Consider the following 26,896-nt stretch of genomic DNA (forward strand, 5'->3'; position numbering starts at 1 on the left):
CTAGAAAAACAAATATATTGTCAGGCCTCAAACAAAGCTGTTAATTGTTGGACAATTTTCTGGCAAGGGATGTAAAGCTGCACAAAAAATACATCAAAAACAAGATGACATTAAATAATTTATTTCCCTTTCTTGATTATACATGCTTTTGTATAAATTGGGGAAGTGACCTGTACAGCTATGTACAAGAAATATCACCACTTAAAGGAAAAAAGTACAATAAATATTATCAAGTGTTTGGATTATGACGCTAAAATTAGCTGTCATTCATCAATTTGTGACATACCAAACTAGCATTTACTCACACAACAGCAATGATGTCAGGGAGATAATAAAAAAAAACCTGTCAAACTAAGATATTGATATTCATGAAGAACAGAGATTTCAAATTCTTGTCTATTTGACAGTTTCTACAAGGTAAACTATATAGAGAACGTGTCTATCTAAAGAAAGGTTCATTTCATAAGACTTCTTTTGACGCGGATGCTTAGGGAATGTCACTCAAGCAGACGCTGTCTCGACAGCTTCATTCAAAACAAAAGACAGAAGAGGTGTAATTTTCTGGGATCACTTAAATACAAAGTGCAAAGTGGTAAATAATGACAGCAAAACATTCCACATGTTTGAAGACTAGTTTCTAACACGGTATCTGTAAAGAGAAACACTACACCATATTGTGTTACTTAAGCCATAGAAATCAATGCGGTGCAAATAAGAGTCATTCTCTTCCATCTAAGTAGTTAAAAGTGTGGTTAGGTAAGTGATAATTATTGTTTTAGGAGTAAAAAGGAGGATGCTACCAGGTGGCTCCTTTTTGCCATTTTGATAGTTTACAATACCTTGAGTATCTTCATGTTTAGATCTTGAATCTCACAAAAAAATCGTCAAGAAATGGCAGTTTCACCCCAAATTCAAAAGAATAAAATTAAAAATATATACATTTTGCAAAAAAAATAAACAAAACTATTTTAGGACACAGATATTATTTTCAGAAAATTAGGCACAATACTTTAATTCTCGATTCTTTATGTGAAAAAGACATGTTATCAGCTGTGAAGTATACATTATAACAGTATTTGTAATTTACGATTTATTTTTTTACGTAACGAATACTTCCTTGTCTCCTTCAAATTACAGTAATAAAAATGTGTGTGGATATTAAAATAATCTAAAAAAAAAAGAAATGGCCCTGAAATAGTCTTCATTGTCTTTATGCACAATGCTACTTTTTTTCTTTTGATTTTGGGGTGAAATACTTTTCGTCGTCCCTTGCGTCCAACATAACACGTCATGATGAATGCAGTTGTAGTAGACATGTTTAAAATTGAATGACGTGAAAACCCATGGCACAGAAATCTTGTTCCCCACAAGTCACTACACCATCTCATTCATAAAACAGATGAACATATGATATTAATAAACTATGACATGAAGGCACTACAAGGACGTTTGATAGAAGGGCTGAGAAGCGACAAATCTAGTTAGATCTACTCCAGCGGGAGCTGTGCGTTTCCAGTTCTGCGGCTCGCGGGCTCCACTTACATTAAATGTCAAGCACAAGTGCTGTTGAGAATAAAGCTCCAGTCTTCCACTGATACTTCATTTGGGGATTAGACTTGTGCTACACAGCCTCTAGTTGTCTGTCGCCCAGACCGTTTTAAAAACGCATAAGCAGCAAAAAAGAAAAACTGGTCTTATATGATCTTCACAGGCATTAACACACCAATACATCAAAGCCAGCACACACATTCTAGGCTGATAGGCCAGTATGAATATCAGCAGAACAGAGCTCAGTCTTCACCCAAGCGCCATTTCTGGGACTCTTCCTGACGTGCATCTGGGTGGATCTGGTTCCTCATGCCTCCCAGCACATTGGACGTTGCTTCTGTGGCAACGATTAGAGGTTTAACAACAGCTGGAGGAAGCTGGCGCAGGACTCCGCCCACAGCGCCCGTCATGCCCCTCTGCTCATGCTCACGGGTCGCGGTGTCATAAATGGTCAGGGCTGTGTCGGTAATGCCCTGCAAACACAGTGCGCAGGAACGGTTTATATCAACATTAGGGGTATAACACAATATATCGCAATACAAAAATGCAACAATATGTATTAGGATAGTGAAAATATGTATTGTGTATAGATGTGAAAGATATGAATAAAAATGATGTTATTTCAGCCAGCGCTCATACCTGTATTTACATCCTGTTTTCGGTCGAAGTCCATAGTAATCGATTGTCGAGTTCACGCGCGTGATCATAGGTAACTAAACCTATGCATGTGAACTCGACAAACGACTACTTTGGACTTCAACCGAAAAACAGGATGTAAACAGGTATTTGCGCTGGCTTAAATAACATCATTTTTATACATATCTTTCACATCTACTGCAGTCAGATTCACCGTGTTCACTCTGAAGGAATCACTCACATTTTCTGTGCACTTGTAATGACACATCAAGGATGTTAAGAGGCTAAAAGCAGGTTTAGTACTTGCCCCATTGAAGTCAACAGGGTGCAAATTTTAAAAAGAGGATAACACGGTGTAGGCAACACCGATTTTTGTCGTTGTTCTCTGTATTGACAGCACTCCAAATTTACAAAAAAATGAGCTCAATGTTAAAATTGACCGGAGTTCTCCTTTAAGTGTAAAGGGGCAAAAGTGTATATTATGAGTCCAATAAGGGCACAAAGTGCTCGTACCTCTTTTACTACGCTGTATGCCTTGGCCACCCCCTCTCTGAGGTCCACTGGCTGATGGGCCAGACAGTAATGGGAGTACCTTTTAATCTTTTTGCATTCTTTCTCATCTGGCACTGGAGACACCATGTCATAAGCCGTTTCAGCAGCCGCCTACACAAAACAGATCACAAGTCATTAATATATATGGATAAGTGGAGCGAATTAAGTTTAATGTGATCAGTATGATTAATATATCTATGTTGAAAACATTCACGCACTGTCACAGTCGCCCCAAAAAGTCACACACTAAAAAGAAGTAACACAAATCAGAGTTTACCTGTATTGTTCGCACCATCCGATTGGTGAGCTCCAGAGCGGCCATTGCGGTGGATGTGCCGAAGGAAGCGGTGCCCCGCTGGAAGCCACGCACTATTCTTCCATCCTTACGGTACTGCTCAATGGGCAGCCAAACTAGATCCCTAAAACCCTGAACTATAGGTCAAACAAAGAGGAAACACTGCTTAACACTGAGAACCTCTCATTAGACAACTTTATTTACATAGTTAGAGACATCAATATCAGTATTTAGTCGATAGTACTTGCAGATGGAATAATGCATGTGTGAATGTGTTGTGCTAACCTAGCTGCACCAAGGAATGAATGGGTCCCACGCCTCCCAGAAGCCCCGGCAACTGGTTCTTCTTTATGTCATTCAGCCACTCATTAATGGCATATGAAAAGAGTTTGTCAACACCCAATAATCTGAAGGAAAAAAAAATAAAATCATCTTGAATAAATAGGCTCAAACAGATGTGTTAGGTAATGTAATAAATACTTTTTTTTTTCTTACCCTTGTCTGTAACACAGGCGTCGTAATTTAAGCTCTGAGCAGTTCAGTTGTGTCAGCCCAATCACAATACCAGCAAATGTGCCCTGTAAAATAAGAATGCTTAATAATAAACATTATATCATACATTACAATTTTTCTCATAGTTTATTTCCTAAGAACAAATGAAATCTACAAGCTTGTTTTGAAGCTAAATATTGTTACTTGACCCAGTGCTTTATATTTAGATGAAAATACCATTTATTACAACAAGCAGTGCATAGTGACAACCATTTTCAACTTTTTATGCATTTTGGCCGTTTGTTTACACAACAACTGCGTTTTGGGGGTCTGAAATGCAAACTTTTGTTTCTGAAAAGTTTGTTTCATTTTTTCCATTACATTATTTTAAATTCAGAATAAAATATGATGTAGTCTTAATCACCAAAGATTAAGACAATTTGTTGACATTTGGATTTTGTAGATAGCTCACCTGCTCCATGGCCATGTGTTTTCCATGGTAGTCTAATCGAATTGGCACCTCTGAAGTGAATCGGAACTCTCTTGAAAACGACATGAGCAAAATAAATTCTGGTTTGTAGTTATTGATTAACTCATACCTGAACAACTTGTTTAATGATTTTGGGGATGAAAGTTTAATGTAGATGAACAGTGTTGTAGATGAGGGGTGTCCAATCCTGCTTCTGGAGGGGGTTTATTTCTAGCCCTAATTAAACACATCTGAAGCAGCTAATCCAGGTCTTCAGGAGAGCTAAATTCCCGGAGTAGGATTGGACACCCCTGTTGTAGGTGGTTACGAATACTGCTTCCTCTCTCACACACCTGAAGAATATGGGCTGGTCAGTGAAAGATGTGGAGGCAGTGTCTGTCTCAGCAGTGCTGTCTTGGCTGCAGGTGCGGACGAGGCTTGGACTGGCACGGCTTTGTGTTGGCACGGAGATGATGGGCGCAGGGTCTTGAGCCGCTGCACCGTTGTACTTGGAAAAGCTGCAGGAAACTTCAGGGCCAGACGGCTTCTTCATTGACACACAGAATGCTACAATACAAATCAATAAATAGTCACATAGATGAAACAATTGCTTGCAGAGCGGAATAGATGTTGCAAGATCTAGAGAGCTGCCTTAATGTCTACTTTTTTAAAATACAAAGTTTCTAAGCTCACTTACAGGATTTGGAACAGAGTTAATGTTTTCAAGGTCCACAGAGTTTGTATTTTGCATATTGATTGTTACCTTCCGTCTCTGGTGGGGAAAACATTTCAACGTCTGCTGCCAGACTGGTGAAGAAGTTCTTCAGGAAGAACAACGCATCCTGTACAACAAAAAAAAGTGACGAAAATGAGAGGGATCACTGACATTTAAGGTGTGTTCACAGTTGTGGTTCGGTTCGCTTTAGGGATGTCAATTTTCACAAATTCCCATGATCGATCGTCGTTTAAATTAACGATCAATTAATCGATTAATCGTTAGCCTTAATACTGCGATATGCGTCAACTGCAGTGGCATATGGCCAACAGCATGACAGGGTCTGCAAATGCTAATGTTCCTCACCAAATCGATTAGAATGGTTTTAAATAAAAGGGCTAGTAGGATTGTAAAATGTTTCGATGTGATTGATAATTAAATTAATTATTTAATAATCAAATATAACTACTAATACAACGCGTCACCAGCGCCGCCTCATATGCGCTAGAATGTGTGACTGTTGTGGACGCGCTCTTCCTGGAACAACTGCACGCGCTGAATGAATCTGCAACCGTTAAACTGGAGCACTTTGCTAGTACGTTATTTATCTAAAAGAAACGCATCCTATATGAGATTAATCAGATATATTTAAAATAAACAATATTACAAATTATATCTGCACAAAATGACGCAAATTCATGCACAAGTGAACTTGAACTAAGTTACGTGCCATTCATTCAGAACTACTCCTTTTGTGGACGCGCTCTTCCTGAAGCAACGCGACACGGCAACTAAACCCAAATAATTCACAATTTTTTATTACAATATTGTTCTCTTTATAATGTTATGTAATATTACAGTCCCAATAGTCATTATTAGTCGTGCACTGCCGTTTGAGCTGCGCGCGCTGAAGCTGACGCTTTACTACAGAGTTCTTTACCAAATGCATCCAATATGAGATAAATCAGATATAGATAGGCATACACAAAATAAACAGTATTACAACTTACATTTGAACAAAACAAAAGGCTGCGAATGCACACGCAAACTTACATGATGATGAAGGTGTAAAATGGTCCCAAACATAACTCCGGCGCGCTCGCTTTACATGTTTCGCGGTTGAGCAGCACGCCGCGAACCCGCATGAAGACCTGCTTAATCGATGATCGATAAGTTCTATCGATTAAATGTATTATCGACAATTAATCGATCGTCGATTAATCGTTGACATCCCTAGTTCGCTTGGTTCATTTGGTCCAGACCCCCCAAAAAAATGCATTTAGTCTTGGGCCGCTTGCCGTTCAAATTGGCATTTTACCACCGAACCGAGCACCGAAGATACTGTTACTGATAATGTTCACCACCTGATTGGTCGGCTTTTATCACGGATGTTTCATGATGGAACTTACCGAACATCCCAAACAATGCTGTGTTCTGGGCTTAATGCGCTCGTTGTATGTGCGTAGCCTACGTATGATGGTATTTTGACCTGCTGAGAACTCGTGAAGAGCTTATAAAATGTGTAAAGGACTCAAAACCTCCGTCACACACACAAACGAAGATCTGCTGCGAGAAGACGCAGTTCAGACGCCTGTACCGAACTGTGTTGGGCAACATCACAACTGTGATGAGAAAAAACAGGTATGATTGAGCAGTCTGTCCTTTCTAGGGTCACATCTTGTGACATCATGTCCTGTTTTTGGTTCCTTTACATGTCTTTGGTATGGTTCGAATGAAATTTGAACGCGACATGGACCAGAGTTTGTTTGGAAGCGGACCGAGACCCATCTTTCAGGGTTCAGATGGCAGCATTCACAATTATTTAAATTAACCGCAGGAACAGAGCAATCACACCAGGGTTTGTTTTAATCCAACCGAACATGCCAAGTGTGAACACTAGGGGTGTCCATGGTTAACCGATTAACCGATTAACCGTTAAAAATTGCGTAACCGAGTGAAACATTTTGCTCGGTTAAGTGGCGTCAATGGTGTGCATTGAATTTAGTTGTAATACATTTTTGCACCGCCAGAGACCGCTAGACCAGTTTTCTAATATGAAGCGGGCAAAGAAAGCGCGCGTCCGAGAATGAAGGCTGTGCGCGAGCCAGAAACAAATATAGTCAGTCAGTATCCGCGCCACTGATCGCAGCACAATAATATCTGTCTGCAGAGCCGCAGAGCCACAGCTTTACACCAGCAGTTTTACCCCGCGCATGCGCAGTTTCATCACAACAGTTTTACCCGCAGAGTCCGTTTACCGTTACATTAACCCATACAATTTGTATTATGCATTTCCTAAACATGTACTTGCTAATCAAACACTTTATATGAACAAACTACTAATCTATAAAACACAATCGGTCTTCCGACCTTTTACTGTGTTGATATGCGCGAGGGAGAGAGAGCAATACAGCGCTCGTGTTGTTTGAAGGCGGTGAGAGTGCGCGCGCGCGCGGCCGGGGCTCTCTCACTGTTTGTTCTTATGCGCCCTGTCCACTGATCTAAATAATTAGTTGTTACGACGACTTATTTGTTCCCTCGTTTTAATAAATCGTGGACACGTTGAACTATTTCCCTCCCTCATTTTGATTTAACGTGGCCAAAAACAGTTTGATACTATTAATTAGTGAATGCTAAAGACCTATATTTTGTGAATTGGTGAATATTCAGGTGAATTATTTCGTGGCCACGAATTAATAATAATTATTAAACTGTTTTTCGTCCCTGTGAAGATAGCTCTTCAGTGAAGGCCGACTACAGCTTTTTATTCCTTTTTTTTTTTGTGAATTGGTGAATATTTATCAGTATCAGGTGAATTGTTGTGGCCACGAATTAATAATACCTCAGCACGTTTTACAAGCCCCTTCTCGATCGCAGCGGCAACGAGCACTTTGATCACTTGATTTAAAAAACAAAACATTTCAGCGCTAGATCGCCTAAAAAAAAAAAAAAAAACGAACGAAATGAATGCTCTGCTAGTTAACTGAAGATGTTTTGTTTATTTGTATTGGTATTCATGCCGCGAGATGTTTCAAAAGTGGTGACAATATCGACCTTAGAAAATAGTGGTGGGGACATGTCCCACCCGCAAATTTTGCCTATCTCGGGGTTGCGGCGCGCACACTATGGTTAACCGAGTATTAACCGCTAAGGGCCTCGGTTAACGGTTAATGAAAAACTTGAAAACGTGCAGCCCTAGTGAACACACTCTTAATCACCAGTCTGAACTACACTGTTCATCAACTCTCCTCAAATCATATTTTTTAACAGTTTTGTTCTGTACCTGATCAATGTTCAAACGGAGAGGCATTAGTGACACACGTAGACAGCACTCCTGAGGTCCCTGTCCAGCTTCCGGACACACGTGTAGGGCTCTGATGGTCAACTGATATACACAGACAGGACATGCTCAGACCATATCATCTGATATTTTAGAAATATATTAGATCATTATCTGTCTGTGTGTATTTGATTGTACCATGTTGGAGTGAGCTTTCCTGGGCATCTCTTTGCTGGAGTACAGGTAGAGGAACTTGTTCATCATGGAAGAGGCCAGCCTGTCTCGTATCTCCAGATCCTGCACTGAGAACACCTGTCTGGACACCGGCTGCTCCGTCAAAACACCTGCCTCTGGAGCCGTCTGAGGATACACCTCATGCTGGAACCGCACCTAATATAAGACATGAAGAATCATAGAGTATTATTAGATGGTTTAATACTGGTTATACCACAGGAATGTCAAATGCTTGATTCTGATTGGTTGACGAGCGTTCTAACTAAAGGTGTGCAATTATTTTCCAGTAAACGCACAGCTATGAAGTAGTTCCAGGTCTGTTCACCACTTTACAGTTCCATATCACGTCGCCAAATTATTTAAGCCTACAACAGCCATCATCCGCAAAGACACTGACCAAGCAAACAAATATAACAAACAACAGGATAAAATTAACTAATTTACATGTTTTTCCCACAAAATTACCTTTTATTTTCTATTGAAAGCTTTCTTTCTCCCGCTCTCTCTCTACATCCACACTCACAGGCATACTGTACAAACACACTCACGCTCAGATGGAAACTTACACGTTCACAGAAACTTTTTGTCAGCGCTACTCATCGACTGACTTGATAAAGCAGCTACATGACATTTCTCAGTAGCGAGGTGGGAATGCTGCTGTTTTTAAAGCAGTTAAACTTAACTAAAACAAATAAAAAAACTACTAAAAACATTTCGTATTCAGTTAGATGCCAAGGCAACAATTACAAATTTTCATTCAGTTTAAGTACTAAAATGACTAACTTAAAAAAAAAAAAAAAATAATAATAAAAAAAAACTACTTAAAATGACAAATGCACATAAAATTACTAAAATTACTAAAATGAAAACTTAAAACTGAAAAACTAAAAAAGCTAACTCAAAATATTAATAAAAACTATTTATTAACAGTGATATATATTGTCAGTTTGGCAGACAGATGATTAAAATTATAAAATGTTTTATTTTCATATATTAAGCATTATATTCATGTTCATATATTAAGCATGCAGATGATTAAAATGTTCAAGTGTTTCTCTGACCTTACTGAGCTGAATCTCCATCAGAACATCATGGTTTCTGCCCCATCCTCCTCCAGCACGAGAGCCTCTTCTCACCTGTCTTACAGGAGTCTGTGACGGAGAACTGTGAGGAGTGCACCTACACACAAACATGCTCTCTGAATACACACTTACAACACATGCAGATTTTATATGAAGCGTGATTTTGAATCAAGAGTGGCCCAACTCCAAAAATGTACCCTTGACTGCGAGCTGGTGATGAGGACAGTGCGCCACCGCCGAAGTCCTTTCCTCCATAGAGATGCCACACGACAGAGATCTCTTTGACCAGGTATCTGATTTCCGGCACAGGAAAATGAAGCGGCCCCCTATTCAAAGTGCTGCCCTCCAGGGGGACACCGAAATGTTCTTCCTTCACCAGGATAGGTTCAGAGGTTAGCTTCTTTACCACAGGCTCCTCATCCCGTTCCTGACAGACAGACAAAACACTTTGATCAAGTAATGCATACACAAATTAAGATCTCTATTTTAAAAAACAGTTCTCCCAAAAATAACATCTTGAAATTCAGTCAGTTCTTCACGCAAAGCTATTTCAATGCTTCTCTGCCTGAAATATGTATGAAATGAAGATCTCACCTCTATTCTGGAGCCCGGCGTGTCGAGGATGCAGAAGTCATCGGAGTCGTGGAGCACAGGGGGGGCAGGAGGAGAGATGAGGGGCGAGTGCAGGGTTGGGTACGTGGGGCTCGGGTCCTGCCCCAGGTTTCCACTCTCATCAGGGAAAAGGAAGAGATCAGAACGGGGTGGCTCATGATCATGTGAATGGTCTTCGTTGATGCCTACACGAAAGACAGACAGATTCAATGCGAGCCATGTTATTTTAGTATTTATTAATATTTTGAATATACAGTGCAAGAGATCCGCTCATCGCTGCACAAACATGTCAACTGTGTGTTGCAATTTTTTGTGTGTGTCTTTGCTTTAGGAAACTTGTAGCAATGGAGTCATCTGAAGGTTTTAGATGCAATCACTGTTCTCCACCGGAGCTGATCCCGTCCGTTTTGTGTTCGAGTGACACGACTCAAATGCTCCACTTAGATATAACCGCTGCCGTTGGTTAATGAAGATTTGACGGATGAACTCGAGGCTCAATTGGACATATTAAAAGTGGTAAGTGTTTTCAGTTATATGGACATCACCATACTTTGGTCACTGTCACTAAGGTTACTCGTAAGAGAATACGGGCTTGACTCCTGTTGCACGTTCATTTAAGAGGCTTCTGTAAATTGCTGTTTAAATGGGACATTTCGAGACTCACACCTGTAAATGCGTTTGTCAATCCCAAGAACTGAGTGCGAACGTAGTGTAACTGATTCACTGGCATGTAATTCCAAAGATAAAAATTCCCTGGTCAAAATATATCCCGGTCCACCTATGATATGACTTTCTTTTTTCTTTTCTGGCGTTACTCACGTTACTGACATTAAACACCTGGCTCCATTCTGCTACATAACGGAAACTTTTAACAATCCAATCAATTACTGATTGATATTATCAAGCTCCACCAAACATTATTATAACTGATTATCCAGTTGCACTCAGATTATATATTAGTAACATTGGAGGGTGAATGTTGTTTAATGTATGGTTTTAAAATAAGTGCTAGACTGAAAAATATGGAAAAGCCATTCACCACAGAAAATAAAGAAAAGCAGAGTAGAGTCTGACCGTTCTGTTGCAGCATATGGCCCTGCAGGCTGTCTGTCTCTTCCATAGCATCACTCATCAGATCCTGAAGAATCTGCTGCTCCGCTTCAGGAAGAAGAGGTGCCGGAGCTGGTGGGCGGCTCACTGCTTCAGTCTGGAGAACATTAAACATGTTCATCATGACAATAGCTCAAATGAGCTAACTACTACTCATCATCTTTTAAAAAATGTATAAGGTTGTCTGATAATAATTACTTTGATAGTTTGATTTTAAATATTAAGCATGATGGAATGTGTCATTGTCGACATGTTAAGTCAGATTTTCAATTGAACAGACCTTCACCCTTTGTTTAGTGCTTCTGCGTTTGGCCTCCATTCCAGAAGGGGGCAGTAGATCTCCGTAGCTGGCTATGTACTGAATAAGGTTCATGAGAGCGGCACAGGAGTCTGAACAGGTGCGGATGTGAATAACATCACTTGAGCAACGCAGCTCAAACCTCGGCTCCGTCTACAGAGACATAATTGACACGAGTTAAAGGGATAGTTCACTTTGAAATTAAATTTTGGTATGTTTTAGCTTACCTCAAGGGCATCCAAGATGTAGGTGTCTTTTTTTCCGCAGTAGATTCAATTTTGATATTTTTAGGTCAAACCGTTCTTGTCTGTCAGTCATTTAATGCAGGTCTATGGACACTGTCTCAAAGAGCACGCACAGAGAAGTCCAAATTAAAACAATTCCCCATCGTCCAAATTAAACAATTCCCCATCGTAAGTACACATTGATGGCCTAAGACACGAAACGAGCGGTTTGTGTGAGAAAACGAACAGTATATATATCGTTTTGACCTCTTATACACAGCCACGTCCAAGTGATCTGATCTGAGGGCGCAGTATAGACATATATACACTAGATGTCACCTTAAAGACATTCGTTCCAATGAACTGCCGTAGACAAGGCGACATCTAGTATATAAATCTATGCACCAGTCTGCGCACACGTCACACACCAGGATGTGCGAGCGCCCTCAGATCACTTGGACGTGGCTGTGTATAAGAGCTAAAAACGATATAAATACTGTTCGTTTTCTCACACAAACCGCTCGTTTCATGTCTTAGGCCATCAATGTGTACTTACGATGGGGAATTGTTTAATTTGGACTCTGTGCATGCTCTTTGAGACAGTGTCCATAGACCTGCATCAAATGACTGAGAGACAAGAACGGTTTGACCTAAAAATATCAAAATTGAAACTACTGCGGAAAAAAAGACATCTTGGATGCCCTTGAGGTAAGCTAAAACATACCAAAATTTAATTTCAAAGTGAACTATCCCTTTAAAGTCATTGGAACATTCTGCATTAGAGGGTACTAGACAACTCTTTGTTTTAACAGAGGACTCACCATTTTGCCATCTGCTCCTGGTTTGACTGCAGTGATCCTCAGTTCCAGGGTCCCCATATCAACCACCTGCACATAGTCTGAAAACATAAAAATAAGAAAATTAAGCCAGAGCGCTTTGTAGACATATTCTGAAACCGCACAAACGTATATAACTCCTCACCTCGTGCCAGATTAACAGACACAGCGTTGACTTTGTCAGACAGAAACAATACAGCTTCATCTAAAATTATTCTATAAGGGAATAAATCATAAGCGATTAGAAAAAAAGTAACTAGGAAATGTTCAGTTATAGACAATGTTAGTTTTTACCTTAAACTGGAGGAAGAGTGATCTAAAGACACACTGCTGGAGATGCTAAAGGTCTCCACCGTCAGCAGAGATCTCACGGGTAAATACAAAGGTCTAGAGAGAGAAAACTGCTGCTTAGATCCAAATGCTCTTTTAATAGAAAAGCACAATAAATACATTCTGTGCAGATTATGAGGATTGAAACCTGATCCTCATTTGTTTGCTTGAACGAAACGCAATGAAATTCATCCATTGTAAGCATCCAAACAGTTTTGGGAGGCACCATATTCCCTTTAAATACTGGATAGATAGTGATATTGGGAAAAGATAGTGATAGAATCTAGCTAGACGGATCACCTATAATCCAGGGAGCAGCTCCATAGATGCAGGTGGAGGGTGGACACAGACGAAGGGGGCGTGTAGCCAAGCACCGGCTCATCTGACACATTTAAAAAGTCGACTATCTACAGTGGAAAGATAACCAATAAGGTTTGGCACAGATAAATTAACGACAGTCTTAGTCAGAAATTAATAAGATTGTTAATAAGTCAACAACTCATTCATCACTAGAACATTTTAAGATGCAATCCACAATTCCAAGGCCCACAGGCGCTTTTAATTCAGGTGATTTGCATGAGGTTTTTGTACTTATTATTATTATTATTATATCATTATTACCTGTTCATACCAGCCCAGACTTGAAGGCACCACTCTGTGCTCCAGCGTGACTCCCCTCATGCCAATGGCTATGAGAAACTCCTGAACATACAGAAAGACATGCAGACAGATCCAGTTACACGTTTAAAAACACAAATAGCTCAGAAAAGTTTGGGGTTGTTAAGACTTTTTAAAAAGTTCTCACCAAGGCTGCATTTATTTGATAAAAAAATATAGCAAAAACATTAATATTATGAAATTATTCCTGTGATGTCTAAGCTGAATTTTCAGCAGTCATTACTAAAGTCATCAGTGTCACATGATCCTTCAGAAATCATTCGAATATGCTGATTTGATCCTCAGGAAACATTTATTATTATTAACAATATTGAAAACAGTAGTGCTGCTCAATATTTTTACAGGATTTTTTGCTGAATAGAAAGTTCAAAACAACAGCATTCATTTGAAATAGGATTTTGTTTTGTAACAATGTAAGAAAAAGTCTTTAGGAGTCAGTATTGGTCAATTTAGTGCGCCTTGAACAAAAGTATGAATTTCTTTAAAAAAAAAAATATATATATAATAATTCTTACTGACCCCAAACTTTTAAACAGTAATTTATGTTGAAATTTTAAACAGCATTTGTCTAATCCAGTTATGTGTTACCTTGACATTGCGCTCAGTGTTGTGGGAGGAGATTTTAACAGCGACAGACAGCATGCTGTGGGGCTCCAGACTGAGCCCTTCTGACGGAGACGCCCTCTCTGAGGCCGATTCAGTCGCATACATAACAGGCTCCAGCCAATGAGGACGTGTCCTGCAGGGCAGATTAACACTCCACTCCGGGGCATCCCCGTCCACCGTGCCTGACCAATTGGATACACAATGATGAAGAAAAAAATTCATCATACATACTTATTAATCCTAAATATGAGATATTTGATATTTTAATGAGATAAAAATATGATCATACAAATAAGCAGCACTAAAATACAATTAAATAGGATCATATATTTCTGTTTACACAAAAACGATAATGTACCAGAAATCTCTATAGACCATTATATAACTTAACTGAAAAATAACAGGTAAAAGAATGCAAATGACTTTTCTTGTATACCGTGGTGATAGAGGCAGGCCTGAGACGTGTGGAAGCAGACATAATGCTGGTCTTTGTAGCCTTCGTGCTGCGTCACGCCAAACAACGTCCCGTTTTTCACCTCCATCCAGAATTCACCGTGTTTTTTTTGTAACACACTATTATCATCCTGCTGGAAGCATTGGCATATATTACATAAAGCCATGACTACATAATGAGTCAATATTAAAGCACGATCTTCGCGATGTGTATGTAATACCTTTAGGTGTGTTTGCAGAGCCAGTAGGCCGTGGTTAACAGACAGGACGATGGAAAAGAGGCTCTGAGAGTTCTTAGGCTGGATCTTACTCCTCTTCTTCCTTCTGTTCCTATAGCCCAGTTCAGCGGGGGTGTAATACTGCAGGATCTCTTCCTCAGAACCACTCTCCTCCTCTTCACACACATAATGGGATAAAAATCCAGAACAAAAAGACCAACAGACACATGACGTCAGATGAAATGATTACCTGAAAACAACATCTTTCCAAGAATAAGTGCTGGAAATAGTACCAAAAAGCATGTAAATGCTTTTTCTAGTCTGACATTAAATATTCAAGTGAGCAGAAGGGGAAATGATCTTTACCCTCAGGGCCAGTAGATCTAAACTGACTGAAGCTGTCTTTACTGTACGTGTTGATGAGTTGACTGGCTACAGACAGACCCACACCATACGGGATGTTCTCCACTGTCTCGACTGGAGATGGAGCGGTGGGTTCCCATAACAGCAGGTCGTTATTAATCCTGGTGGTAGAAAAAAAAAGAAAATAGAGCACATGGTAGCTGGAACTCACGAGGACATGAATATGAAGTTTAAGGATGTAGATTTATAAGACAAAGCTGTGATTTTCTTCATGCATTAATAATAATTACCTGTTGTGTAGTTTCTCATAAAAGTCATTATTGGGCAAAGAGAGCTGCACGTTAGGGAAAAACAGCTCAAGGATGTAGCGGGAGTTGCTCATGGTTTTATCTTGGAATTCCGTCATCTCCACCACGTCTCCTGGGATGACCATCTGCATGAGGCACAAAGTTATTATCCATTATTAATAATAACAGATAATTACTAATTAATTTAAATCTATCTGGGCAGTTGATCCAAAATGAGTATGTATTTTTCTTAACACCGGGTAAAAATTGCTTTTATATTTATTACATTATATTATATTTAGAAATAATTTGCCAAAAAGAAAAATAATTAGAAATTAAAATAATCAACAAATCAATTTAAAATTTAATTTCAGAGAGAAAATAAAAATCTCCATACCTCCTCATTCTCATACATGACACGCCGTGAGGAGAAAGGGGATGGCTCGGGTTTGCCAAAATCACACACATCCTTCAAGGAGTGGGCGGCTCCTTCTTCCTCCTCTTCCTCCTGTGAGTGACCATCTGCTTCTTCCTCCTCTTCCTCAGCTGTTACACGCTCTAAGATGGAGTGCACAGCCTTGGGGTTCACCTTCAAAACCACTCTGAATGGGTATGGAGCAGAAAATATTTCAGTTTCTGTATCTAGATGAATTTTATCAGTAAAGATACACAGAATGACTATAAACAAAACAGGATACACAGAGCACAGCCTACCTGGGCCAGTCGAATTTGCCACAGTCGGACGATGTCATGTCCTCCTCCATGGTGTTAGCTACTCGTAAGAACCTGGCTGCAGGGTGATCTTTGTCTTTTTGAAATGACCCTAGTGTAACAAAAAAACACATTGTGTGATTAAATGCGTAAAAAAAAAAACACCAATCTAATATTCTTTGGATATTATGTTATGAGGTTTTGTATTGCATTATCATATCTCCAATTTCTTTTATACTCTAAGAAATGTAAAATTCGATTTAAAAAAATCTCCCATTGATTTACATTGTTAGATTGTGCACAAATCTAGCCAGCAGAGATGACAATTGTAATACTGGCATATTACCATTTATTAATATTTTTTTTTAAATTACTCTTTGAATTGTTTTTGTCCCCTCTTGATTTTTTATACTAAATTGGTATTTTCTCCCTGCAGGCTTGTGCAAAATTCCGAATTTCAGAATTGGTCTACATTCAATTCATGAATTGGAATTTGAATTGAATTGACTCCGCCCCACAGGACGTTGAATTGAATTTGAATTTGAATTTGAATCAAATTCTTGAAATAAATGACCCCCTCAATGTTGTTTAATTAGTTTTGTTTTTAACATTCATTGCTGGGGGAAAACATATCCTTTTAATGTAATCTGTACAAGTAGTTCAAACTAATACCATTTATAATGCAATCATATCTGACATATACTGTAAAGCTTCATTGTTAAACACTTCACTAAAAATATGTATATGAATTTCTTTGAATTTTTATTGAATTGCAATTCTGCTTCCTTTAATTCAAATTCAAATTGTAATTCTAGATCCTGTTTTTGACATCAATTCAAATTCAAGAATTGAATTGGAATTAAGGAGTCATTCTCAATTTAATTCTGAATTGTGCACAAGCCTGTCTCCCTGGCAAGTCTAGCAGACATCAAATATGGTTTATTCTTTTTAGAAAAGAAGAAGTGAAACATGTCTATAAAAAGTATCTATGTATCCTGTATGTGGGGGACGACTGTAGAGGAACATTTGAATTCATTCCTCATTTCCTCATCTATTGATTACTTTCAGAATTCACTCAAAAATGCATAGCTGCAAGATCATTTTTATGGCATGATCAGGGTGAATCTGTTTGTAAATTAGTACCGCTGAGCTCTTTGAAAGTGAGCTCCATCTTGTTCTGCTCTGATGAGTTTCCTCCAGTGAACTCCGTCTTGAGCTCCAGATCCTCCAGCTCCAGCTGAAGCAGCTCTTTCTGCAGGGACTTCTTAAACCAGGGGCCCCTTTCCTGATCCGAGCGCAGGTCTGGGATTGGAAACCGTACCACTAGTCCCATTAGAGGTGCATTTATTGACACAGACACGTGGCAGTGCGCTGGGGTGCGACTATCATCCAGGAAGACCTCTGCGAAGGCTTTGTGCTTGTGAGGAAAACACACAACCACAATACGATTCAAAGTGATATAAAAGTAAAAGAAAGTAAATTAAGTAGAGGGAGATAGTTGTTAATGTTTCTCACCAGACTGACATGTTTATTGTAGGAGGTGTACATGTGAGATGCCATCATCTCTGTTGTAACCAGTTTCTGAGGCTGGAGTAGGGAGTTGAGCCTGTCCACAATGCTGACGTCACACTCTGAGCGCACTTTACCCAGCTCCACCTGCAATTCTGCCTTACGGGGTACAGTACTCAGGCGTACCTGCACGCCCTGGTAATAAAAATAAAAAAAGTGGGACCATGTTTACTGTCTGCAAGTGACTAGATTTGTGATTAATTTGAAGTAAAAATTTTAAACAATTAATGTAAATAATAAAATATCATATAGATGGACTAGTCAAGGACATAATCGTGTGGTCATTTACTTGCAATATTTCAGGCAGTTACCTGCGGGCCTCTGCGTTCTGTTAGTTTGTAGTGTAAATGTAGGCATGTAGGAGGGGAAGACTCACTACTGGCTGGGACGTCAAACGTAAGAAGCTAATGTTTTGACACAGAAGAAAAAAATCATTGTTATTATATAAAATAACTATTCTGTGCACATACAACATTTGCTAACAGACAAAAAAATACCTCTGTGTAATGGGCTCCACTCTTTGTAGTGTGGCTGTCAGTAGAGTACAGGCATTCCAAAACCTCCACCTGACTCAGAGAGAGATCCGTGTTCAGCGTACGTACACTGGAGCCTTGGCAGTGCTCGTATGTCACCTTTAATCCCTGACCAATGAACCTGAAGATGAAGAAAAATGCATTTAAAATTTGCTGCTATCTTTAGTGGCACCTTAAAACACATACTCTCTAAAACATAAGCAAAGGTTAAGTAGGGAGTTCCACAAGGCTCTGTCTTGGGTCCTTTCTTGTTATCTTTATACATGTTTATTTTAGGATACATGACTTTATCTTTTGCTTTGATTGTTATGGTGATGACCCACAGATATCAATTTCCACTAGACCCGTTAAAAATTTCAGTTTTCCCAGTAAATGGAGTGCATTGAGGACATTAAAGACTGAATGCAAAGTTATAACTGTCCCACCTCATCTTTTTTGTGAACTCACATGCAATGTCAGCCATCCAAGATTATCCAATTATGGATAATTGCAAGAAGGCTGATAACAAAATAATAAGCAACCATTCTTATAGTATTCTAAAGGGGTTGGGATATTGCCATCCACCAAAGCTGTATTTAAAAAAAAAGCTCTAATAAAAAAGAAGTGAAGTTCAACTAAACAGATAGATTTGAACTACTATGTTCGTTTGTCAAATACATTATTAATCAACATATAATAAAAACAAATTTAAAAGGTTAAGAAGTGAAAGCTTACCTGAGATGATCATGTGGACAGGCTTCATCAAAGATGGTTCGTAATTGGAGGAAACCACCAGCAGGGAGTTGATTTACAGTCAGAATACGGAAAAACTCAGAAGCCATTGGTGCAAGATGGCTGCGGGAGGAGTTTGGAGGTGGGAGGGGGTCGATATGGAGGACAGACAGGCAGAGATTGCCCACTGTCAGCCTGAGAACCAGCTCAGGCCTGGACTCATCACAGTGGCCTTTAGATGGATGAGCTAGAGATCACACATAGGGTATATAACTGATTAAAGATAGTCATATGGGTTAACAATTAATATAAATTATAAAGGTGATGATGGGACTCACATGTCTGCCGTAGCAACTTGTGGGTAAGCTGAGAATCTCTGGGAAGTTGTGGTGTCTCATTTGTCTGTTTCTCCTTTTGTCTAGGAACATCCATGTACTCATCCCACACCATCTAGGGAATGTGTCAATAAATGTTTTACATTTGCAATATCTTAAAGTATGTAAGATTTTGAGAACTGACATTCTCTTAATCCAGTTTATTGTTCATTGACTGCAATTAGTATGACATTCATGGGTTTATCTCTCTCAAAAAGTGTCAACACTGAGCCCCCAGGCACCATCTAAACATTAAGAGCAGATCCGTCAATCTCTTTCCAGCTCAACCAACTCAACCAAGTGGGGCATTGCTATTGTAGCAGGCTGAGCCAGAGGGTGTTTGCCGATGTGGGACCATGGTTGACGCATTACATGGGAAAAGACATACAGCTTTGGGTACAGGAGTGAAAGCCAAAATTTGTTGCATTTAGGCTAGACCTTCAAATATTAGACAGGTCATGATCACGTCAAAGTGACAATGTACGCTTTAATACAACATCATCATTCGCCTGTTCCGAAAGACATATGTTCCAGTTTATATGTTTTACTTTGACATGTCTAGTGAAGACAGCCTCAAATAGTTCTGGCGCATCATGTCAAAAAATGCACTCAGTGCATTGCTTATTGCAAGTGAGAAGCTCACGTTCTCTTAGGGTTAGCCTACTTAAATGCTTACTCAAGACCCATTGCAACACAGCTAAAGTATTCCTAATATGTATTTGTGATATTTGAGATGTGGGATGTGTGACACACGAAAGGGGTGTTTGCAAAATATGCTATACTTTTGTAATTCTGGTAGGTGCCACTAGTGTCATAGAATGAATGACACAATCTATCATTTAATGAATGAATGGTGGCACAATCTATCATTTAAAACCATTTATGCATCACTGAGTTCAAAAGTCGAGACTTACAGTTACATTTCCCGATGGCGAATCCCCCAGGGAGGCGGAGTAGTTGCTATTTACAGACAAATCTAGATCCACCGTGGGTGGATCCCCAAGAGGAGGCAGAGATGATAGGCTGTGTGACATGTCCATATCAGCCATGGAGAAAAAGACATCCTCTGTCCGACCAATAAGAAAGAGATTAATTAAATATGTAGTTAGAGATATGTAGACATTCTGCAAAGGCAGAAGAACTAAGAAGTTCTAGATGTACTAAGAAGTAAAAGATGTGATGTGCTAAACTAACCTCTGCTGGACACCGTTCTGGTAGTCTGGCTTTCAAACAGGTCCTGGTCAGTGGCACCTGTAATGGTGTCTTTCTTCAGGCAGCGGTTGAGCTCCATGTGGAGGCGATACTCATCCTCCTGCTGCATGGGCCGACTTTTCCTGTCCTTTCCTATTGCAGACCACTCCTGCCCGGCTGTATTCCAATATGAAAAGTCATTCACATTCAGCGGAAACCATTTATCACACACTTTATTCAAAGAGGGACACATATGGTCGAATCATGAATAAAAAATGATTTTAAAAAAGTGTCACCTGAGCTGGAGAAGACCCCAAACATGTCCAGTAAGAGGTGGACTTGTTGTGGTGAGAGCAGCATGATTAGAGAATCAAACTGTCCGTCAATATGCAACTGTGAAAAGACCAGCCATTAAATCTTACTATTAAAAAATTAATTACGCCTTTATTTGGACTTCTCTGTCCATTCAGAAATACACTTAAGACAGCTAAAAATGTATCAATGTAAATTAATTAGATAATAAAACATCACACCAAGTGGTATTTATTTAAATAAATACCACTTGATGGACACAAAAAGAAGTGTGTTATGCTTTTCATTTTAAACAACATTTCTATTGTTTTATAAAGCACTTGAATACTTTTTAGTTGTCAAATGTAGTGGAACACATTCACTCAAGGAATGACCATTGCGACAAAGGCAGCTAATCTGTGCAGTACCTTTATAACCAGCTAACATCCAAATTAGTGTACATTAACTGTACGTTATACTGCATCGACCCACCTTAGCTCCTGGCATAGCCTCGTTTTGCTTCAGAACCACGGACAGCTCCAGTTTCCCACTAAGGCAGCACACCTGCACTGGCTCGAATGGTGTACTGGAAGACACAGGCTCTGGGAACTGAGGGTGAGGCTCACAGATGATTTTTGGATTCCAACTTGGTGAAAGCTTGGGTTCAGTATCCTTAAATGTATAAAGAACATGTCTTAGAGGGCTTTGGAATTGTACTGGTTAATACTAGTTACAAAACAACTCACTTGAAGTTACTGTACTTAAGGTTAAGGTTTAATAGGGTTAAGTTAGGCTTAGGTTGCACCACAACTTAGGTAAAGATGATTGTTTTATTACAGCAGAACAGATAAACTCACTGTTTGAGTGGGCGATGATTTGGGGCCGGCACGTGCCGACTCTGAAAACTCATCCCAGAACACAGAGGCTCCGTCCAGAGTGAGGTTTTTATGTGCAAATGTAGTAGGCTGATGGATATTGACACTGGAGCCCTCCTCCACGCTCTCATCACAGTAAACCATTCTAAATATCACAAAATGTACGGCGATGATTCATATGTAAACATATCATGTTGTTGTGCTGAAAATATTTAGTTACAGCTCTAGAACTTACTTTTTGATTCGGAGTTCGAGGGCAATGCCAGTTTTAGAATTTTCAGGAATGTGTTCCATCCGCAGGACGGTGTCCACAAAAGTGACCTTGACTCTTCTCAACACTAACAGAGAGAACAGGGAAAGGTTCTGTCATTGAGAGGGAATCAGACTAAATATATTTCAGCTCTATACAAAACAAAACAAAAACGATTTTATGGTCCAGGGGAAGAGGCATACCCGTCTCAATAGTCTCGGCAAACTTTTCCAGACCCTCCAGAGGTTGGAAGCTCTCTCCCTGGTCATCAGTGAGTCTTTGGCTTAGACACTCTTTGGCCAGCTGCATACTGCTGGTCATGAAGCTGGACCAGCACATGGGCTCCATGCCGGATGCTAAAAAAGATTTACAATGGCCATACACAACATTAAAGTAGTCATAAAATGGAAATTCACTTCACAATTCATTCATGCATATGTTTCATTTAAAATTAATTGACCTCGTACTTTTTAATCGAAATAATTGGGTCTTCCAGGGAAATTACTCTCATAATGCACCGGACTACTCTAATAATTTTGTCTGTATAAATGCCCCTTTCCTCCAATTGCCTGCGAGCTTGGATTCAGATCTGCTTCCATCCAATCAACAACCATGGGATTGAACCAAGTCCCTACTCAACACTTCTTTTTTTTTTTTTTCAACAATTTAATTTCACTCAGACAATACATCTAAATACAAAATAAATGATCTGTCAGTACTTACATCAACTTTATTTAAAAAATGGACTTCCGAGAGAAAAATCATTATAGAAAAATAAAACTTTTTTGTATTTAAACTACTAGAATAATAGATCATTAGACAGAAACAGTATACAATATAAAAAATATGAAATTAGAAACTATTAAATTAGTGCTGAGCAACGATTAATCGCATCCAAAATAAAAGTTTGTGTTTACATAATATATATGTTTACTGTGTTTAATTATTTTGTATATATAAATATACACATATGCATGTATACATTTAAGAAATATTTGCATGTATATACTGTATATATTTATACATAATTTATATTAGATATAAATACTTTATACATAAATAACACATTTTTCTTAAATATATAAACACAAACTTTTATTTTGGATGTGATTAATCGTTGCCCAGCACTACATTAAATATAAAATATTAGAGTGTGAAGATTTCACAAATAAGAAAAAAAACTTTACAAAACAGAATTGTAGAATGCCTAGCATTGCAATCAAAGCATTTCTCAAGATAATAATCATCTAAAGAGAAAGCGATTTGAGAGATGTTTCCTACCCATTCGAGGTCTTGGCCTGAACACCATCTCCAAACCTCTCACTTCCAGTGCACAGTTGTCCTGGAGCAGTGAGGCCCATGGCACAGTGAGACAAATGGCCTGGATGAAGCCCTCACTCACCTCAAATGGTGCATCCACAGACTCCAGGATCTCATTCAGGGACTGAAGAAGCACGAGACATGAAAGTCACAGAAGGTAAACAGCGGATAAACATCCTTTTTTATGTTTTTTTGGGGGGTTAGGTATAAAATATTACTATGTAAACCAGTTATATCTGGCAATGGAATGTTCCCTTGGTGCTACACTCAGATAAGATATAGCAAATTTCAGAAGTTTAATCATGTGTTCAACTTATCTGCTCATGTCTATTCTATATCTTTGGCTATTTTCATGGCGAAAACATTGTATGGCAAACTATCAGGTTTTTAAAAATCTATTTTTGCTAAAAAACCCTAAAACAACCGATCGGGCCAGTGCTGCATCATCATGAAAGTTGATCACTTGCATGTGTTTTAAGCCTTGCCAATTTAAATATTACAGCGCAAGAAGACACGAAAGGGAACTCAATTCGGTACATTTGAAGCGCGCCCAAAAAGCAGAGTCTGACATCGCATGAATACTGAGTGCTTTTATGTCTTCTTGTGCATGCAATGCAATAAAATAACACGCTGCTCTTGACTCAACAACTTTTGTAACTTTAAATAAGGATTCATCTATATTTAATTTATACAGTTTAGACTATGCAGTGACGTTTTACATTTGATTATTTTATTCAGTTTCTGTACTTTAGTTAATCTGTATCTAACTACTGTTAGATGTATTTATTTAATGTGTGTCTTTGTTCTATTGTTTATTTTGTGCTATTGCTTGTAGTGTGATTATTTGTCATTTTATTATACGGTTTACTTTTATAATGTTCTTTAATAATGTTTGAAATTCATATTTTATATTTATAATTTATGTAAGGGTTAATGCCCGACAATGTGTCCATTGTCATTGTCGGACGGTTGCCTCCGCCGAAGTCCATTAATACAATGGACACCTTGAAGGGCATTAACCCGCTTATACCATGGTCACTTGTTAAATAACACATTTTTAAAACATTAGTTTATATTTTAATTAGTTTTACAATCGAAATCTAAAGTTTTTACAAACAATAACTGGGTTTCCCTGGTTACGCCTGATGGTTTATTTACTAGGTGTCCTCTATCACTTTTTAATGGACACCCTGCAGCCAATCAGAATCGAGTATTCACCCAGACCATGGTATAATACATTCAGGGTTCCCACTCTAAACCAAATGTCAAATTCCCTGACTTTCACTGACTAAAAAGATGAATTTCCATGACCTATAATGAACAGCAAAACAAGCGTTTTGTATAAATTGTATATTAATTTTAATAAAATTTTCATCAACCAATTGCCTGTATTTAATAAATAAGAAGTTAATATATAACAGACAATATAATCATGGAGGCGCCGGCGCGCCACGGTCACTTGCATTGCACGTGAACTGGAGGCATCTCATCATAAATTAACCGAAACTCTGTGTATGCCTCACATACATGAGAAATACATCTGAAGATAGCTTGGAATGTCTTTAAACAAAACAATTCGAAACGAAAAGAAATAGGCTACTCTCTGATTATGTAATCCATGATGTGGGACCTGATATTCATTTATGTGATATTCATGCATTTTTTCTTACAGTAAAGCACTGTCCACAAACAACCTCCCTATAATAAGACAAATCTCTGGAGGCATGCTCCAAGCACACTCTCATCTCATCCCTTTTCCACATTTGTAGTAATGACACTATAACCAAACCGGAAATTGTAACGCGTGCACACGAGAAACTTTCTCGTGCACACGCAAAAGTTTCTTGTGTGCACGTGAAAGTCCGTATTATTATTTTTTTGCAAAGGTCCCCTTAGGGGCTCCGTAGAAAGATGTGTGAAACAGCGCGATAAAAAAAATCTGTATAGAAAAATTACATTTTGATAAATGGAAACTAAAATTTAAAGCAACAAACTAAATTCCCTGATATTCCATGACTTGGACAAAAATATATATAAAATTCCCTGACTTTCAATGTCTGGAATAGACCTTTTAAAATTCCATGACATTCCAGAAATTCCATGACCCGTGGGAACCCTGTACATTATATTTATTATATTATAAAGTTTTTCATTTCCATTGTTCTTGCATTCCATGTAAAAAGTCTGGCGGGTAAAATAAAAACAATTACTAGACAATGGCGACTCGCGCTTCAATGTGTCCGTAGAGGGTTGGGAAACTATATTTGGTTTATTTATCTTTGTTAAAAATACCATACAAAGTGTTCCTCACAAGGTTAAACACAGCACAATCTAATAAAACATGCTTCAATGATAAATGATTTTGCTGGATCATCCTGGAAAGGCCTATTCGGCAACTGGTATAACAATCTGGTCCCATCGATTAAAAATAAATAAATAAATAAATAAATAAATAAATAAAGATAAAAAACGTATTCTCCCAACATTGAGGCTGATTTCATGGAGTTTGTTCTGTATGGAATCAATAGGGGTAAACAGCACAGAAGTAGAAAACGTACCCATTTGTCGAGCGGCACTTGAGCGAGTGAACCCGTGCCTTGATAGAGGTCCAGACTAAGCTGGTCCAAACTGAGCTTCTCCTGGAGGAAATTTCCCAGATATCGATGCAGCAGGTACCTGCAGGCCCGCTTCTTAATGGACTCAGAAAAAGGCCAAGGCATCTTGACCAGCTCTTGGCTTCAGGGAGTACTGAAACACATTAGGACATCCAAAGTGTTAAATGCCACAGACTTGAGAGTGTTTTACTGTAGTGTGAACTGCAGTGGATAGTGTGGTTTGGTGGCGTAGTTTGTATTAAGCTGGAACAGTTAAACATAACATGCTAAAAGACAGACAGTTTGTGAAATAAATAATACACACAAGCCAGTCTAAAAACATTCTCATGGAATTGATAAGAAGTTATCTTCATTCTCTGTGACTTTGACATTGCTTTGCTGAAAACACACACCCACACAATCATTCAGTGAAGGGTTGTTGATGTCAAATGATTCAGTATAAATACATGTTCTGATTCTAGATGACTAATGAAGACATCCAAATGATGTGGCTGTCTGAACAAATTACAACTGTAGAACTAGTAATTCAATACACTGATGCAAAGGACTGTTAAAGCCTGGGATTCCTAGAAAACCTATCAATTCACAGGCATTTAGCTACTCAATGCCTTCAGAACAACATCAGAAAATGTGGTGGTGATGAAGATGAGCTCATTTTAAATGACTTGCGGTTATATTTATTTGTCTGGCATGCCTAACGTTGCTGTCTGACCCCATATATCCACACATACAGTATAGTGACCGGCAGTGCTTGCGCAATTAAGGTTAGTGAGTTTGTTTTTTGCAGCTAACAATGCCAAATCACGGAAACACACTGCAGAACAGCAAAAACCGTTTGTTCGTATGTACAGTGGTCATTTAAAATAAGACTGTCAGAGAAAAATAACTCACCTGTATTATAAAATAGCTGATTAACCGTTGTTCCTTGGCTTAGGGTGAACTAGCATGCTGGCTAAACACAATCCTTTATACCTTCATTCAACTTTGTCTCTTCGGCTGACGCATCGCTCGTTAATATTATGTATATTCAACTGGAGATGGTAGTCTTCAGGCGCATTATAAGTCAGGTCGTGAGAGAGCAGCATCTCTGTTTGTCTGCTTATAAGGCTAAGATGGTGTTTACAAACACGCTCGTGAC

General features: G+C 38.8%; 1 protein-coding gene across 2 annotated transcripts; it reads right to left on the reverse strand.

The window, feature by feature from the left end:
- Window positions 1-105: 105 nt before the first annotated feature.
- On the reverse strand, window positions 106-26,881 carry atg2b (autophagy related 2B). Of its 2 annotated transcripts, none has more exons than XM_081394363.1 (43): window positions 26,650-26,881; window positions 25,702-25,891; window positions 23,105-23,267; window positions 22,027-22,179; window positions 21,809-21,911; window positions 21,556-21,718; window positions 21,191-21,370; window positions 20,704-20,800; window positions 20,411-20,584; window positions 20,131-20,282; window positions 19,181-19,292; window positions 18,846-19,089; window positions 18,096-18,252; window positions 17,910-18,002; window positions 17,545-17,733; window positions 17,173-17,446; window positions 16,033-16,141; window positions 15,716-15,920; window positions 15,322-15,464; window positions 15,035-15,192; window positions 14,672-14,844; window positions 14,434-14,581; window positions 13,980-14,179; window positions 13,335-13,415; window positions 13,014-13,120; window positions 12,678-12,770; window positions 12,529-12,599; window positions 12,369-12,445; window positions 11,306-11,476; window positions 10,990-11,122; window positions 9,898-10,100; window positions 9,501-9,730; window positions 9,283-9,400; window positions 8,186-8,377; window positions 7,991-8,092; window positions 4,756-4,834; window positions 4,346-4,559; window positions 3,996-4,065; window positions 3,527-3,609; window positions 3,317-3,438; window positions 3,014-3,168; window positions 2,698-2,847; window positions 106-2,021 (listed from the first exon to the last, which is right to left on the reverse strand). In XM_081394363.1, the coding sequence occupies exons 2-43, from the start codon at window positions 25,861-25,863 to the stop codon at window positions 1,791-1,793; spliced, it is 6,234 nt and encodes a 2,077-aa protein (XP_081250489.1). In that variant the 5' UTR covers window positions 25,864-25,891; window positions 26,650-26,881; the 3' UTR covers window positions 106-1,790. The 2 variants fall into 2 exon arrangements, with proteins under 2 accessions (XP_081250489.1, XP_081250488.1); XM_081394362.1 differs by having other exon boundaries at window positions 14,434-14,584.
- Window positions 26,882-26,896: the final 15 nt, after the last annotated feature.

The sequence above is a fragment of the Scardinius erythrophthalmus genome (genome assembly GCF_964197995.2).
Source record: "Scardinius erythrophthalmus genome assembly, chromosome: 19".
Lineage (NCBI taxonomy): Eukaryota > Metazoa > Chordata > Actinopteri > Cypriniformes > Leuciscidae > Scardinius > Scardinius erythrophthalmus.